Source organism: Callorhinchus milii, unplaced genomic scaffold (genome assembly GCF_018977255.1).
Source record: "Callorhinchus milii isolate IMCB2004 unplaced genomic scaffold, IMCB_Cmil_1.0 Scaffold39, whole genome shotgun sequence".
Classification (NCBI taxonomy): domain Eukaryota; kingdom Metazoa; phylum Chordata; class Chondrichthyes; order Chimaeriformes; family Callorhinchidae; genus Callorhinchus; species Callorhinchus milii.
This window is the reverse complement of record NW_024704780.1, coordinates 579,338-595,352: the sequence shown is the minus strand read 5'-3', so window position 1 is coordinate 595,352 and position 16,015 is coordinate 579,338. Positions and strand designations below refer to the sequence as shown.

At 42.4% G+C, this 16,015-nt stretch overlaps 1 protein-coding gene across 1 annotated transcript in view; it reads left to right on the top strand.

Annotated features, from left to right (window-relative positions):
• The window catches only part of LOC121848079 (utrophin-like), a 92,834-nt gene that overhangs the window by 52,770 nt on the left and 24,049 nt on the right, over positions 1-16,015 (top strand). The window contains 10 exon segments of the mRNA XM_042345311.1: positions 567-680; positions 1,254-1,409; positions 3,307-3,477; positions 5,567-5,749; positions 6,372-6,506; positions 7,993-8,142; positions 9,282-9,443; positions 10,348-10,476; positions 12,974-13,147; positions 14,167-14,322. Of these exon segments, the coding sequence (XP_042201245.1) occupies positions 567-680; positions 1,254-1,409; positions 3,307-3,477; positions 5,567-5,749; positions 6,372-6,506; positions 7,993-8,142; positions 9,282-9,443; positions 10,348-10,476; positions 12,974-13,147; positions 14,167-14,322 (1,530 nt within the window).

The window sequence follows — 16,015 nt, the reverse complement described above, 5'->3', positions numbered from 1 at the left end:
TTCCTTATCAAAACGTTGTTTAATTCTCACTGACATATTCAGGCTACAGTACTTGCCAGCAATTACTGCAAAATGCTTAAAGACCTTGCAATGTCATAAAGCTCTTACAAAAGTACAAAACTTCCTGGGAGACCTTGCTTTACATGGCTTTTTTGTCTGAAATTGACTTTCTTTCTGAAATTCTGTCTACTGTGATGTGTGTATCTGTGTGGTGTGTGGTTTGAATGAGTATCCTAGAACTTGCCTGGAAAAACTTACCTCTTTCCTGGGAGGAGGAAGACTGGTCCACGGGTATCTTTACATTTATCTTTAGCTTTGAATTCTTCCCCTGATTTCTTTTGGATCTGTGGAGCACAAACCCCTGTTCAGTCTCGAATTTTGTAGAGAACATTGACTCATTTTTGACTCTTGGAACAGTTCCACATTTTTAACCGATTGTAATTGCTCTGTGTAATGTTTGATGTCTTTGAAAGTGGTAGATATTGGTGTGTAGTAGAATTTTTGATAACTTGCAGAAAGTGTGCATGAATGTTTCATGATATTTGGGACTTTTTTCTTCAATGCAGAAAAATGCTAATGCTGCCCAGACTTGGATGGACAGTGCAGATGAGTTCCTGTCCCGGATCACCTCAGAACTAGGAAGCCCAGAGGAGCTCCAGAGGCAGCTAGAACAATGCACGGTACAACATAGTACAGTATAATTTCCATTTATATAGTGACTTTCACGCCTCAAAGTGTTCAGCACTGCTGGCCGGGCACCGAAGAAGGTGGGGAGAGGAATGAATGTCCGAAAGCCCGTGTGCTGATGGGCGGGGAGATGGGACGGGAGATGTGAGGCAGACCAGTGTTTTCACTGAGCAAAGTAGTCGGCTGAGTTTGTATTGATGGAGGTCAAGGAGGTAGGCTGGCCGAGCACGTAGAGGGATTTGAAGATGAGAATGAGGATCTTGAATTTGATCCTTTGGGTGATGGTAAAAACAAGTTTGCAGTCTATAGAGATGTTTTAATGGAATATACACGTTGAGCTTGTAAGTTAAGTAAAAGGGTCTGATGAAGCTGCTTGTCTTTTGTGCTTCCATGTGAATCTTATTCTGTGTGTCTTGTGGATTAGCTTGCTTATCTCAACGTTTGCAAACACAGCAGTCCTGAACAAACCTCCCCGGTTACACTTTGAGGCTGCAAAGCCCGCACATGTTTAAATTGCACTGTTCATTTTCAGGTTAGAGTTTGCTTTATTTCTCTCTCATCCGTAGACGTTTGCGAATGAAATCCAGACCTTCCAGTCCAATCTGACGTCAATGAGTGAGATAGAAGAGTCGCTGAAAAAGCAGCCGGTTCCAGCCATTTCTACAGCCATCTGGTCCAGCCTGGTAGATAGTCAGGCACGTTGGGAAAAAATCATCAATCAGGTGTGTTAAGATGAAGATTGTGGAAAGATTGGCTGAAAGCCTGTCTGCCGTTGGTGGGTTGGATAGGGCAGGGACATGAAGTAGGTTGATGTTTGCTGAGCAGAGGGAGCAGCGTCTGGGTCGATGGGATTGAAAGTTGCTGCTGTAGGGTTGGATAAAACCATGGAGAAGAGAAGGTGAAAATCAGGATCATGAATGTGATCCACTGGGGGAACGAGGAGCTGGTAAGGAAAAGCTCACAATCTAAAGTTTTAAGAGAATATGAACTGGTCCTAGGTAAATGTGAGTTTGTGGTTTAGTTAATCCACAGTTCTCTCCTGTCAGAATAATTTTAAAATGGGGATAGATACCCAGGAGGTAAGAATATTATCAGATTTAGAGAAAAGATCTGTTATGATTTAGTAAACTCATGAAAAGTGGCTCGATGAGCTGACCAACCTCCTCATAGAAATATGGAAATCTACAGAGCAGAAGGAGGTTATTCTGCCCATCGACACCGCACCGGCTCATAGAGGAAGGAGATCAATTCAATCCCGCCATCCTGCTTTATCCTCAAACCCCTTCAATTGCCTGTCTACTTCCCTCTTGAGAGCCACAGTGGACTCCACCTCCACCACCCTACTTGGCAGGGTATTCCACTTCCCAGCACATCTCCTGACAGTACAAAGTACAACTAGGCTGCCAGGTTCAAATCAAATCACCCTCTGGGATCTTTGTGTGTCATTCTGGATAGTGAGTGTCGCAGGCTATTTGACCTTGAGAGTAACCCAGACAATTCCAGTCTCTCCAACACACATTTACACTCGTGTATTTCCAGCAAAGGCACTGGATAACTTGAGCTTGGTCTTGGCTGGTTCTTTCTCTACCACTGCCTTCTGAATACGAGGATTGAGGCCAGTCCCATCTGCTACCTTAGCTAACTCAGCACAGATGGCTCATTCTCACTCTCCATTCTCCCTCCACACTTGGCAATTTATTTACCAGGTTGAAGTGACTATGTGCAGAGGAGAGCCACATTCACTATCTTGGATGTGTTGCTGGTGTTGCTTAGTTTCCTGGTTTTGTTCCAATGTTCGAAGCATTTTTTGAACTTTTCAAAGAAATATTACAAAGCCCTGAATAATGCTCGTAATCTATTCATTTCTGTTTAAAGTAATCTTTAGGTGCGTATGTTTAACAGCTTTCTGAACTCGTGACAATCTTGTTTGGCACAGCCTTTGACAGTGATCTATGCAAGCATTAGCTTGCTCTCCCTTGGGAGATGTTTCTCCTGTATCTTGATATACTCAGTTCCTGTCGGATTTCAGAGGGTCCAGAATTGGGCAAATTCTTAATTTTGAAGTCTGATTTCTGCAGGTTCTCTTGAGAACTACAGATAAGTGACTTCAAAGTCAAGACTGAATGCAGCAATTTGCCAAATTCTGGATTTTCTGAAATGCTACTTAAAAGAGAACAAATCTAAACCCAGGTGGAATTTCTCTCCACCTGTTTAACATGGCTTTCAGATTGCAGTACCTGAATGGGTTTGGGGTCCTGCAGAGTTGCAAACTTTGAAAGAATTTGTATTATAATGGAGGTATGGTCACAAGTAGGGAAATTTGGGATGCTTTAGTTGCTTACGGATTAGATCTCGGATTCTGCAATTTACCAGTTTTGTAGGAAATAAGTAAAGTCCAGTGCTCGTCTCTGTGGATGTTGCCATTGAAGCCAGTGTGGGGAGTGGGCAATGTGTCCCAAAGCTGTACATTTGTTAAGGTAAATGTCAAATATCAAATGTACTGCTGAATTGGTGCTACTGAATCAGGAAGTTAGATGGATCAGCGCTCTACCCCTGCCTGAACCTGTTAAAGCTTTCTAACTACAGTAGGTTGACCTCTTCATATTTGTGGTCTTGCAGATTGTGGCTCAACGAGCAAAGTTGACTGAAGGTCAGGAGAAGACTTTGAACCTGAGGAAAGACCTTACAGAGATGCGTGAGTGGATAGCTCAGGCTGAAGAGGAATATTTAGAGAAGGATTTTGAGTATAAGTCGCCAGAAGAGTTGGAAACTGCTCTGGAGGATATGAAGGTAAGATGGAATCTGCTATCATTGTAAGTGATTTGTGTGTTTGGGGGTGGGGGTTGTCTGATCAAAACATCTCATGTTGCAAGCTTGGATTAGATGGAATAACAGATAAAAATATATTGAGTTCCCTGATAACTCAGGTGGACATGCACCTTATGGAGTGGATCTTAGTTATTATTGAAGCTTTGAGTGAGCTGCTTTCACCAGGCCAGAGGGTTCCAGAGGCTGGGCTCCCACACGTGGAACTGCAACTCAGCCAGAGCTAGTCTCAGGTAGCAAACTGGCCAGGACAGCAGAGGTGGAGAAAATCACACAATGTTACAGCACAGAAACAGACCATTCGGGCCATCAGGTATGCATGCGCTGGTGTTTTCCTCCACAGAAGTCCCCTACTGTAACCCCACTCTCCTGCTCACTATTCTAAAATCAATGGACTCTGCTTCAAGAGAAGTTTGAAGCAGACAATTTGATATTTCACCTGTGCAAAGAATTTCTTTCTAACCTTCCTTTTAACTGTTGGAGAATTAGAAATCAGCCTGTACACTCGGGATTAAATATTTGATCAGCTTCCAGTCACTTTACTCTCTTGTGTTAATTCACTCAGTGCCTTGAGACGTCGTCTCGATGTGAAAGGCATTGTATAAGCAACAACAAATTGCACTTATATAGCGCTCCCCACGCAGGGTAGCGTCTCGGAGATCTTAAAAGTGGCGGAGTCTGACTCCGAGCCAAGGTGGGGGAGGTCTTCAGGCGGGACTTGAAAAAGGGGAGAGAAGGGGCAAGGTGGAGGGATTGAGGGAGAGTGTTCCACAGTTTCCGGGCGTAGTGACTGAAAGGGTGACCTCCGATGGTGGGGCAGAGGGTGCGAGGGACAAGCAGGAGGCGGGTGCCAGTCGAGCAGAGGCGCCGGGTAGTGGATTGGGGAGTGAGGAGTCAGAGAGGTAGGGAGGTTCCAGGGAGTGAAGGGATTTGAACACGAGTGTGAGGATCTTGAAGTCGATCTTCAGTGACCATTTGCGCAATTGAAGAGGTAGGCCTTAAAGTTGGTTCACTGTGCAGCCCTTTGAGATGTTTCGACTTTATCCGTGCTATGCAAATACTAGTTCTTCTTCGCAAATGAATGTGAGGTCCTTGGAAAAGCAGTGGATAAGCTTGCCAGTCAATACTCTCAAGGGCAAGCTGTGTAGTTTTAGCTGCTAGATTCCTGCAGTACCTGGTGAGATGTGGGTACGGAGTTTGGTCTGGGTCAGTGTGCGGGTGGCAGAGTTCTGAATAAACTGGATCTTTTAGTGGAGCTGGGGAGACCGGCGAGGAGTGCGTTAGTGTAATAAATGCAGTGTAATGGTGTTGTTGCTAAATTCGAGTGCGGGCTCAGCTCAGTGGTGGAGGTGTTTGCTATTCTGTCAGCTGTGTTTTCCGTGTCGATTTCTCTTTTGGTTAAAACTTTTCATCAGTTCCCTGGATGCCTGGTGACATTACTGACCGCTTCAAACTCCGTACCCACGTCTCACCAGTTCTGGCCAGGCTCCACTGGCTCCCCATCGGGAAGGTCTTTAGACGGGACTTGAAGGAGGAAAGAGAGGGGGTGAGGCGGAGGGATTGTGGGGTACAGTTCCAAAGTATGGGGGCAGAGATGCTGAATGCCCGACTGCCAATGGCGGGCCGCGAAGTGCTGGGGACCTGACTGCCGAACATGCAGTTTCAAGATTCTGTCCTTTGACCTCAACCTTCAAGGCTCTGTCCTTGAATGGTTCAGGTCTTGCCTCTCACACTGTCTCCAATTTGTCGCCGCCAACCCTGGCACAGTCTTGTGTGGTGTTCCTCAGGGTCTGTCCTCGATCCCCTCCTCTTCAACCTCTACATGCTTCCTGTTTGGTGACATAATCCGCAGACATGGGGTCAACTTCCACGTGTATGCGGATGACACCCGACGCTATATCTCTGCCCCCACCCTTGATCATCACAAAGTTATTTTAATTTGAGAAGGGAAATTGATGTGCGTTAAGAACACAGTGTTCAGAATAAGCAGCTGAACCTGGCTTCTCGTTTTATTGTCTTGTACACCGAGCACTTTTTTCCCTTTCCTTTGCAGCGGGCGAAAGAGGATGTGCTGCAGAAGGAGGTGCGAGTGAAGATTCTGAAAGACAATATCATTGTGTTCAGTAAGAAAGCGCCATCTGGTGCTCAGGCGTGGATGTCCAGGGAGTTGGATTTGGTGTTGGAAAATTACAAAAGGCTTTGCACTCGGATTCAGGGGAAGGTCTATACTTTGGAGGTGCGGAGCTATGACGTTCACCTGGTGGAATCTTGGTTGCCCCGTTTCGCCCACAAAATATACAATCAATTCACTTTACAGTATATTCTGTGAAGCACTTTGATACGTCTCGAAGATGTGATAAGGTGCTATATCAAATGCAAGGATTATTATTATTAAAGTTGCACAGTCACTGCACTTTCCAGTGAATCCTGCGAAATGCTTTGAGACGTCCTTCCAACATGAAAGGTGCTCAAATGTAAGGATTATTATTAAATATGTGTAAGGGAAGGTATTTCAGAGGTGCAGCTCAAAGGATAAATTTGGAAACAAACCTGCCTGCTTGAGAGCGAAGCTACAGATAAGACTGTAAACCGTTAAGCAGGCTGTAGAGTACACTTCAGCTGAGGAGCAGTGAAACACCTGAGAAGCATTCTCCCTATTTGAAGAAATAGGAGGATTGATGTATCAAGGTGATGACTGCAATCAATGAGCTAGACTCGGTGCAGGGAGGCACAAATTCACAACTGATGTTGTAGAGAGCTGGACAATAGTGCTTGTGAATGCTCCTCAGGAGCTTGCTGGCTGGTTGCTGACTTTTTTTTACCTGAATAAAACCACTTGTTTTATCCTCTTACTATAGGAAGTGTGGTCTTGCTGGTGCGAGTTGCTCCAATACTTGGATCTAGAGAACAACTGGCTGAACAGTCTGGAGGAGAAACTGCACATTGCGGAGAACGTCCCCGACAACATTGAAGCCGTGAATGAAGCCCTTGAGGTGGGGATTTGTTATCATTTCAGGAACTGTCTGAATTGAACTCAATAACGTGCACTATTAAACCGCGTAAAATGGTGTCCACTAAGTGATGCAATTGCAGCGCCAAAGGCGAGTGAGTGTTTTAATCTTTATCATTTTTCTTCCTGTTGAGTTGCACGATGACGCTGCTGCCAAACAAAACACGGCCACTGCAGTCGTGTTGTGGCAATAAGAAAACTTGACAACGTCAATGAGTAATATGAAATGCAAATTCAGACCTTGATCGGGGACACCCACTCACATGGAAAAGAAACACAGGAGTCAAAACTGCAGTATTCATATACATTTTAATTTATCTAATGGACATTTTTAAGATGTGTTTGGAAAGCAGCCACCCACCCCCACACCCCCCCGCCCCCCCATCCACCCAACAACAACAACGTCTGAATAACGGCAGTGCGTGTCACTGACGAGGCTTCTCCGAGCAGTTTATTGTCAGTTTTGGGCACTTTCGTTCAGTGGTATTTTCAAGAACATTTTAAATAACATTTTAAATAAGGAATGGAATGTGTTTAACAACACTGCAATTTTGACCCCGCATGCTCTCAAGAGATTAGACAGCATTTTTGAACCATTGTGATTTTATCATCTGAACTTCCTGGTGCATGTGACACCCTTGTACTGCACTCAGCTGCCTTTTTGCATTTGATATTTGGGAGGGAACTTATAAACAAATTCAATACGATTGGATCAAATTTGGAAGATAAGCCTTGCTTTCCATGTGCTGTGCGCTCGAGTTACATATGTTCTTAATTGAAATCTGAAGTGTGCAAGGAAGTGCAACTTTGATGTTCATCCCAGATTTACCCGTACAAGATCTCTGCACTCTGATAGCACCAGACCGATTTGTATCTTGTTTTAGGAATGTTAACCCTGTGTCTTTCTTTGATTCGAACCCTACACCGCAGAAAAATCTAAACGCTTACCTTTGCGTTGGCAGCCAAAAAAATACAATCCTGTTTTGTTCATGTGCAAGGTTGAGAGCATGCGAGAGGTCACTAGGAACATGATTTAACTGGTCGGAATAACTAAAATGCATTCCCCAGTAACCTGCTGGGCAGGAACGTAACTTTGCACGTGGGCACGCCAGGATTTTTGTTTTGTCAATTGCCTCAGCCCTGTGCCCTCTTTTACATTGGAGCCTGGTGTATATAAACAAACTGATAAATTCTGAGGATAACCAGCGTTCTACTTTATATCTCAGTGGCCTTGGAGCTAAAATTGCTATACGCTTTATATATGTGTGGGGTTGTGACACACAACGTTAAAATTCTCTCTTGTGTTTTTTTTTGGTAACATTTGCTCGTTTTCTATCTGACCACTTAACGTTCTCAGAAACATAGCTATTTAGTCCTCTTCCTGTTTGTTGACTTGGCTTGACGTGGACTAAACTTTGAGTTACTATCAACTAATCATTTATTTATAAAAAACTGCTATCTTCCACCAGTCACTTGAATCTGTGCTGCGCCACCCAGCTGATAATCGAACGCAGATCCGTGAGCTGGGCCAGACGTTGATTGATGGTGGAATTTTGGATGAAATCATAAGTGAAAAGCTGGAGGCATTCAACGCTCGATATGAAGAGCTCAGTCACCAGGTGGGAGGTCCCCATACATCACAATTTTCCTCAACATTTGTATCTAATAACACCCAACACAAATGCAGATAGTCCAGCTGGAGTTTTTCGTTTTGCAGCGTGTAAAATGGGACTTTTTTTATATGTATAAAATGGAGCAGTTCTCTGAAATTGGCTTATTTTTATAAATGGGCACAATGCCAGCTAGGAACTGGATTGTATATTGTTTGGATACCCAGTGGAACGAACAGTGCGATTTCTCCCAGATGGTGAGATTACTGAACTACAGACAGCGAATGATTCACTTTGGACATCGTTCAACTGATGTGCGTCAGGGACTAAAGCAGATTTCTGACGCATTACCACATGGAATAATAATAATAATAATGATCCTTGCATTTGATATAGCGCTTTTCACATCGGGAGGACATCCCAAAGCGCTTCACAGAACACACTGTAAAGTGAATTGACTGTATATATTTGTGGGCGAACGCGGCAGCCAATTGCGCACAGCAATGTCCCACAAACAGTCGTAGATTGAAAATGACCAATTTATTATTGTTTTTGGTTTTGGAGGGATTATTATTAGGTGTGTGGAGTAAGGAAACTTGCCCAAGAATGTGATTTGGTTTCTCAGAATCTGACTATGCTTTGGAATTGTGAAACTTTTTTTTACCCCCTTTGGATAAATTGAAATGACACTTTTATTTAATTTTTTGGGGGGGAGGGAAAGAGAAGAAACAATTAAACTTGCCAATTTGTGGTGTTTTTTTCTAAAACAGAAAAAAATCTATCGGAAACAGAAGGCTGCCCTGCTTGTTTTATTTTATTATATAAAACAAGCCCTGAGAAGGATTTGGGCAAAATAAAATCCCCTGAGTTTATTTGCAGAAAAATGTAAATGTGTGCCAAAGAGCCAAAGTAATTTAACCTCAATACCTTAACTCCTTTGGAATCGATTTGCAGAAACTTCTATAGGACTGATCCTATCTATAATGTGGCTTTGCCTGCAAGCAAACAGTCACTACACTTGGCCACAGTTGACTGTGAAGAATTTTAAGGCATCACAACACTTTTAGTTCTTTAACAAATTCCAGGATTATTATTTTTAATATGTTTCCTTATGGTGGAACATTTAACAGCCCCCTTCTTTCTTACAGGCTGTTAGCAAGCAGATCTCACTGGAGCAGCATTTACAAACCTCTCGAGAAAACGAGCAATTAATCCGAGACTTGCAGGAGTCACTGGGACGTCTAGATAAACAGCTAACATCATACCTGACGGACAGGGTAGATGCTTTACAGCTTCCACAGGAAGCCCAGGTACTACAAACAATAGGCAATGGGTGGGAGGGATCATTAATTTTCTTTTTTCCTTCTACTTGGGATTCAGGTTCCAAGGGCGGCCGCTCACTAATCGGTTCTGTGACTATAGTCTACACTCAGGTGGTTACGCTCTAGGATATTGTCCAGGGCAGTGCTGATGACAGCACAACCAGCCTGGTTCAGGCAGGACTTGGAAGGGCAAACGAGTCACTGGGAGCAGGGACTCTCCCACTCAACTCCTGTTAATCCTGCAATCCATAGCCCTAATGGGTAGGGTGGTTCTAGCAGGATAAGCAGCGGGAAAGCTTGCCAGACAGGAATATCAATCGCAAGCTATGTGATTTAGTTGGTTAGACTCCAGCAGTACCTCAAAGCACACTCTAGGGTCCTCAAGCCTTGTGGGGCCCTAGACTGTGCTTTGGGGTACTGCTAGAGTCTTGCCAATCTGTGTCTAATACTTTCTGTAATTATGTAAGCAGGATGTTTCACTCTAGGGAGAGAGGGCACATTTCATTCCCACAATCTATCTCTGGAATTTCCATGTGTAGGTGGGATGCATGGAAATCTTAGCTTGGTTTGGATACACTTAAACATGGTGATGGGTTTCTGCACATGTCAGACATAATAGTATATATTGTGTAGCATTTTTTTACAGTTGTAGGTTTTCTTTTTTATTAAATTGGAACTGTAAACTTGAACTCATTAAGGCTTAAGTTTTAAATGACCAGAAACCAGCTTAAATCAGTTCTCTCCAAAGCTGATGCCATCATTTTGACGAGGGCTTCAACCCTTAAAATAATTTAAACGTTATCAACGGTTTGGGCTATTGTGTTTCCTTCTAATCACGGCATGATGTTTGCAATCCAATTTTAGACCTATTATTGCTTTTCCTATTTAATAGAAAATTCAGACAGATATTGCCGCACACGAGACCAACTTGGAGGAGATGAAGATGAGAAATGTGGGCACCTCGCCTTCACTGGAGATCAAGCCCTTTATCCGTGGTGGCACTCAGTTGGATTTACTTCAGGTATGAATGAACCTTAATAAAGGGTCTAGGAGTGTGACTGAATGTACAAATCAATAATTTATCATAAGTAACATTCTTACTCCTTCAGTGTTAACATTGAGGGTATTCTCTATTGCTGAGGCTTCTAATGCGGACAGAAGTCTATCTCCAAACAGGATAGTGGAGTCCTGTAGCTCAGTGGTTAGAGAACTCGCTTTGCAAGTGAGAGACCTGAGTTCAATTCCAGGCAGAGGGCGAAACCTTGGGCAAGTTTCCTTACTCCACAGACCTAATAATAATCCCTCCAAAAAACAAAACAATAATAAATTGGTCATTTTCAATCTACGACTGTTTGTGGGACATTGCTGTGCGCAATTGGCTGCCGCGTTTGCCCACAAATATACAGTCGATTCACTTTACAGTGTGTTCTGTGAAGCGCTTTGGGACGTCCTCCCGACATGAAAAGCGCTGTATCAAATGCAAGGATTATTATTATTATAAATTTGTGCTTCAATAAAATCCAAATTCATAAATCTTTTTGTATGGGAACTGCATGTTTTGTGACAATTCTTATTGCATTTAATTTGGGGGGAATGCCTTCTAAGACCCCTAGTAATTTTTAATGGGTTTCCAAGGCTGATTTAAAGAGAGAACTTGTTTACTTTCGCTTACATTTTAAGAAATACAAATTGATACAAAAGATCTGTTGATCTGGTCAACAATGTACCTTGTGTTTGAAATTAGACGGGTTGTGCGGGAGATAGCCTGGGAGCTTCTGGCACAAATCTTCTGATTCTTGTGCCTCTTTTGTGCATTAAAATCAGAATTCGGATTACTCTTTCAGATGTCCATAGCTCTCTGTAACGCTTGCAATGTTTACAGGTTGACTGCAGGGATAGTGCTGTCGACTATAAATAAATACCTCTATGTACAAAGCAAGATTCCTAATTGCAAATCCAAACTGCATATCTTTTTACTCCAGGATATTCAACAATTTCTAGTGTTAGTTTGTATAAATAGATGATGCTGATCTACTAATATATCTGCCCCCTGCCTTACCTGTTTGCCTTTCTTGGTCTCTCTGTACTGTCTCATATGTCTGCCTCTGTAGGATTTTGCTGCACTGAGGATTGCACACGGTAGATTGAGTTTTCCTTTTAGTCTCACTGCTCTTTGTTTATATGTGCGAATGTGTGCAACACATGCAGTTATACCATAAGGCACCAAGGCATTAACTAAACCTCTCCATTGATCACTGGAATACGCATGAATTTATTTCATGTAAAATTAATCCTAATCTCATGAAAAATCTGGTACAATGGACCTGAACAATAGTTACTGCTGAAGTCCCTTCCTCTGTTTGAAATGGCCTTGAGAGTGACGAAATGTAGCCTCTCATTTTGATAATAACATAGAATAGACTGTAGTGAGGAAATACAATCTCACCCTCTAGTTCAGGGATGGCCTGTGTGACTATTGTGCACATGCATAATGCATCCCACATGCAGCTCATGGGCCACAAGTTGGCCATCCCTGCTCTAGTTCATGTAGGTGTTTTTGGAACTGACCTTGCTGGCTAATTGTGTAAATATCTTGGTTTCTACTGAGACAGTATAGGGACAGGGTGAGAGCAGTGTAATGAGCTAAAGGCCTGACTGGCGTCTCTATTAATGAGATAAATAAATGAAGATGGTTTTGGTCCCTGGGGCGAAACCCTGGTGTTTGTGAAGCAGGGATTACAAATTACTTTTAAAGATGAATTAGGTAGCATTGTACGATAGTGTTTGAACATGATGGAGTGCTTCGAGATGTCCTCCTGATGTGAAAGGCACCATATACACGTAAATTGGGTGATGGGTTTCTGCATGTGTTGGGCACAAAAGTTATGGTGGGAACACCTTTTTTTTTCAAATAGATTTATGTTTGGGTTTAATGTCTGTCTGGCATCAAGTCTTGAATGAAAGCTTTCTCACCAGTGTCTTCTCATCTCTTGATCTATCTCCATAAATCTTCTTGGCTGCTCGCTTAGACTGAAGCAGTCGGTGTGCTATTGTGGCTTTCTGCTTGACTCCGAGCTGCATTTCAAACCTCATTACTGTTGGTCCATTCCTAAGACTGGCTTCACTGAGCCCAGCACATTGCCCACTTGTGCTACTAACTTAGCCGCTCTGCTGCAAAATTTTTCCAATTTATCCAAAACCATGTAATCCCAAGTTTTCTGTCACACTTGGAACTGCACCTACTTTACCCCCATCCTCACCAGGCTCCACTGTCTTGCATGCTTCACTTGATTGATTTACGTTGCTTCCTCACCTTGCCTTCAAAGCTCTCTTCAATCGTAAGTGATTCTGCATTAACATACTTGGATTTCTTTTCCCCGCTTACTGCTCATCATTGCATCTGTTGAGCCCTTTGAGACGTTCATCTTCCATGAGAGGTGCTGTGCAAGTAGTCAGTCAACCTCTTTTTTTNAACAAGAACTAATAAAAGTAGAATAATTTCTTTTTTGCTTTAACAGCGGAAGTTTCGGGAAGTATCGACAAAATTCCAGCTTTTCCAAAAACCAGCAAATTTTGAGCAGCGAATGTTGGATTGCAAACGTGTGTTGGACAGCGTCAAAGCAGACCTGCCTGTGTTGGACCTGAGGAGTGTTGAGCCAGACAAAATTCAATCCCAGTTGGATGATTGTATGGTAAGGGTCAGATATTTGGATTTACATTTCCTTTCTGCAAAATGACAGATCAGGGTAAAACCATTCAATCTTCTGTCATACCCAACGCAATATCATAATTCACTCTAAATTGCCTTAATTAATCACTTTACTGCAGTTGACACCTGACTGGGTCCTACATTAACTGTCCTCCCATCACACGATCACTGTGATTTTTAAATGTCCAGTGTTCTGGCCTCAGCCACCTTCCTTGACAACCTGTTCCAGTTGCTCATTATCCTCTGGGTGAAGAGAAAAACTTCCTGGTATCAGATATTGAGTAGCAAAGTGTAATTTCAATGTCATTTTGGTCTGTCGGTTCGGTGCATCCGAAAGTATTGTTCTGTGTTTACTTTTCAATCCTATTTAAATTTAAATAACCTTGTAAGGTGCTCTCTGGGACATCTTTCAAGACTGAAGAGCCAAATTGGTGCTCATAGCTTATTCCCCTGACACTAGGGACAATCTTTGTTGCTGTCCTCTGCACCGTCTCAAGGGCCTTGGCAGCCCCCTTTTTTCAGTCACCAGAACTGTATGCAGGGCTCTAGGTACGGCCTGACCAGAGCACTATTACAATGATGTCTGAGAAATCAAATCAACTACTTTGGCTTTGTAGCCCAGCACCTTATTTGTTTATAATATGAATTGACACCTCGGTCAGATTAATTCTCTTCAAAATATTTTTCACAAAATTACTGCTAGGAAAAATATCTCAGAAGAAGTTAAGATGATGGTTTGCCTTGCTCTGAAATAAATATGTTACATGCGCAAAACTCATTCTGAAGTTTAAGTACTGTTCCCATCAGTGTAGCTTTACAGGCCAACTTTTGTGTGCTTCTGTTTTAACTGCTGCTTAATTTATTCCTCTTTGCTATGGGCAACAGTAAGGCTGAACAATAAAATGCATTTAAATGTGAATGTTCCACACACACTAAACTAGGCTCCAGTTGCTGTACGTTGCTTGGATAGGCTAGCTAACTGCAAGTTCTATTCCATTTTAGAAACTCTACAAAACTCTGAGTGAGGTGAAGCTTGAGGTGGAGACTGTGATAAAGACTGGGCGACAGATTGTTCAGAAACAACAAACCGACAACCCAAAACTAATGGACGAACAGCTAACGGCCTTGAAACTCCTGTACAATGACCTTGGAGCTCAGGTGAGCAGAGCAGAACAACTGATGAAAGTTCATAATACAGCATTGGTGATTCATTAATGACGGTTGACAGGGGTTAACAGCGACTGTTGTAATACATAACTGCTCAGTTGGATTTACATAAAGCATTTCTATGACTACAACTATTATATCCAAATTATTAAAGGAGGATTTTTTTAAAAAATCAATCAAACCACTACTTACAGTGGTAGTGTTTTGAGGTGAGTGGTTGGGATCTTAACTTTGACTTGACAGCAGTAACAGCAGCAAATTGCATTTATATTGTGTCTTTCACGTCGGAAAGATGTCCCAAACCGCTGGACATCCCAAGCAGTGTTTTTGTGGTGCCATCCCAGCTCTGGGAACCTGAAACTCACAATGCAAACTACAGAACAAAAACTGTGAGGAGGTTTGCAATAATACAACAAAAGAATATTATCTCTGTACAGTAATTAGTGTCTGCTTTGCATGCCGGGTGTGCTGTTGTACTCACAGGCAAGACCGGAGGTTCAGAAAGAAGAGTTATTGCTTTTTTTAGCAGTAATTTTGCAGGAAACAAGCGGTAAATGAGCGAATCCTTTCATGTATGTAAATCAGCAGAGTCTTTATTCACTGTGATGCAAAGCCTTTAGTATTGTGATTTGCATAGAGCTTTGGATCTGCAACAAAAGCAAAGCGTCTGTCCCAGCTCAGGGAAGGTAACATCTACAATTACAATGTGTTTTGTCATTCGAGATTTCATTTGTTTTTTAAAAATCACTTATGCTGTAATTTCTTTTGAGAACATGTTAACTTACTCTTGATACAACCAATATGTGTATATATATTTTTCTGCCCCTTTCTGATATTCTAGTTTACCTTGCGCTCATAGTCTAGACTAACACCCTAGAATGTTTTGCATTGTTGGAAGTGCGTTTTTCATATGAGATGTGAAACCAAGTTATTGCCTGCCTGCCTGTTCAGGTGGTCATTAAACATCTCATGGCACTTCGAAAAGAGAAGGCAGGTTTTCTCCTGGTGTCCAAGCCAGCATCAATCTCCAAAATAAGATTGGTTTCTCACTTCACAGCTGTCTGTGGGACATTCACCTGCTATATACACAGTCACTATAATAATAATAATGCTTGCATTTCATATAGGGCTTTTCACATCTTTGAGATGTCTCAAAGCGCTTCACAGAATATACTGTAAAGTGAATTGACTGTTTATTTGTGGGCAAAACATGGCAGCCAATTGCACACAGCAGTGTCCCACAAACAGTCATGGATTGAGTGACCAAATTATTATTTTAATATTTTATTATTTTAATAAAATAGCTACACGTTCCAGTAAATCCTGTGAAGCGCTTCAAGATGTCCCCCTGATGTGAAAGGTCTGTGTCAAATTGCATGGATTAGTGTTGCCTTGTCACAGCTCTCCTGTGACTGGTAGGGCTGCTCTCATGACTTAACTGCACAGCCTGGTTTCCTCTTTTGAGCACTGTGACAGGTGAGTTTGAGTTCCCATTGGAGGGAATGAATGATCTGGGTTGTGGCATTGCCAACAAACATTAAATCAGTAAAGCTAAGCCTCTCAAGTTTGGTTACCTGCTCGGTGTTGTACTCTGAAAGAAGTGTACAGCGATCTGAAAGGCAAAATAATGAAGCATTTTGAATTCTTCAGGAGCTCTTTCATTCCTGGTCAAAAGGATCTATGT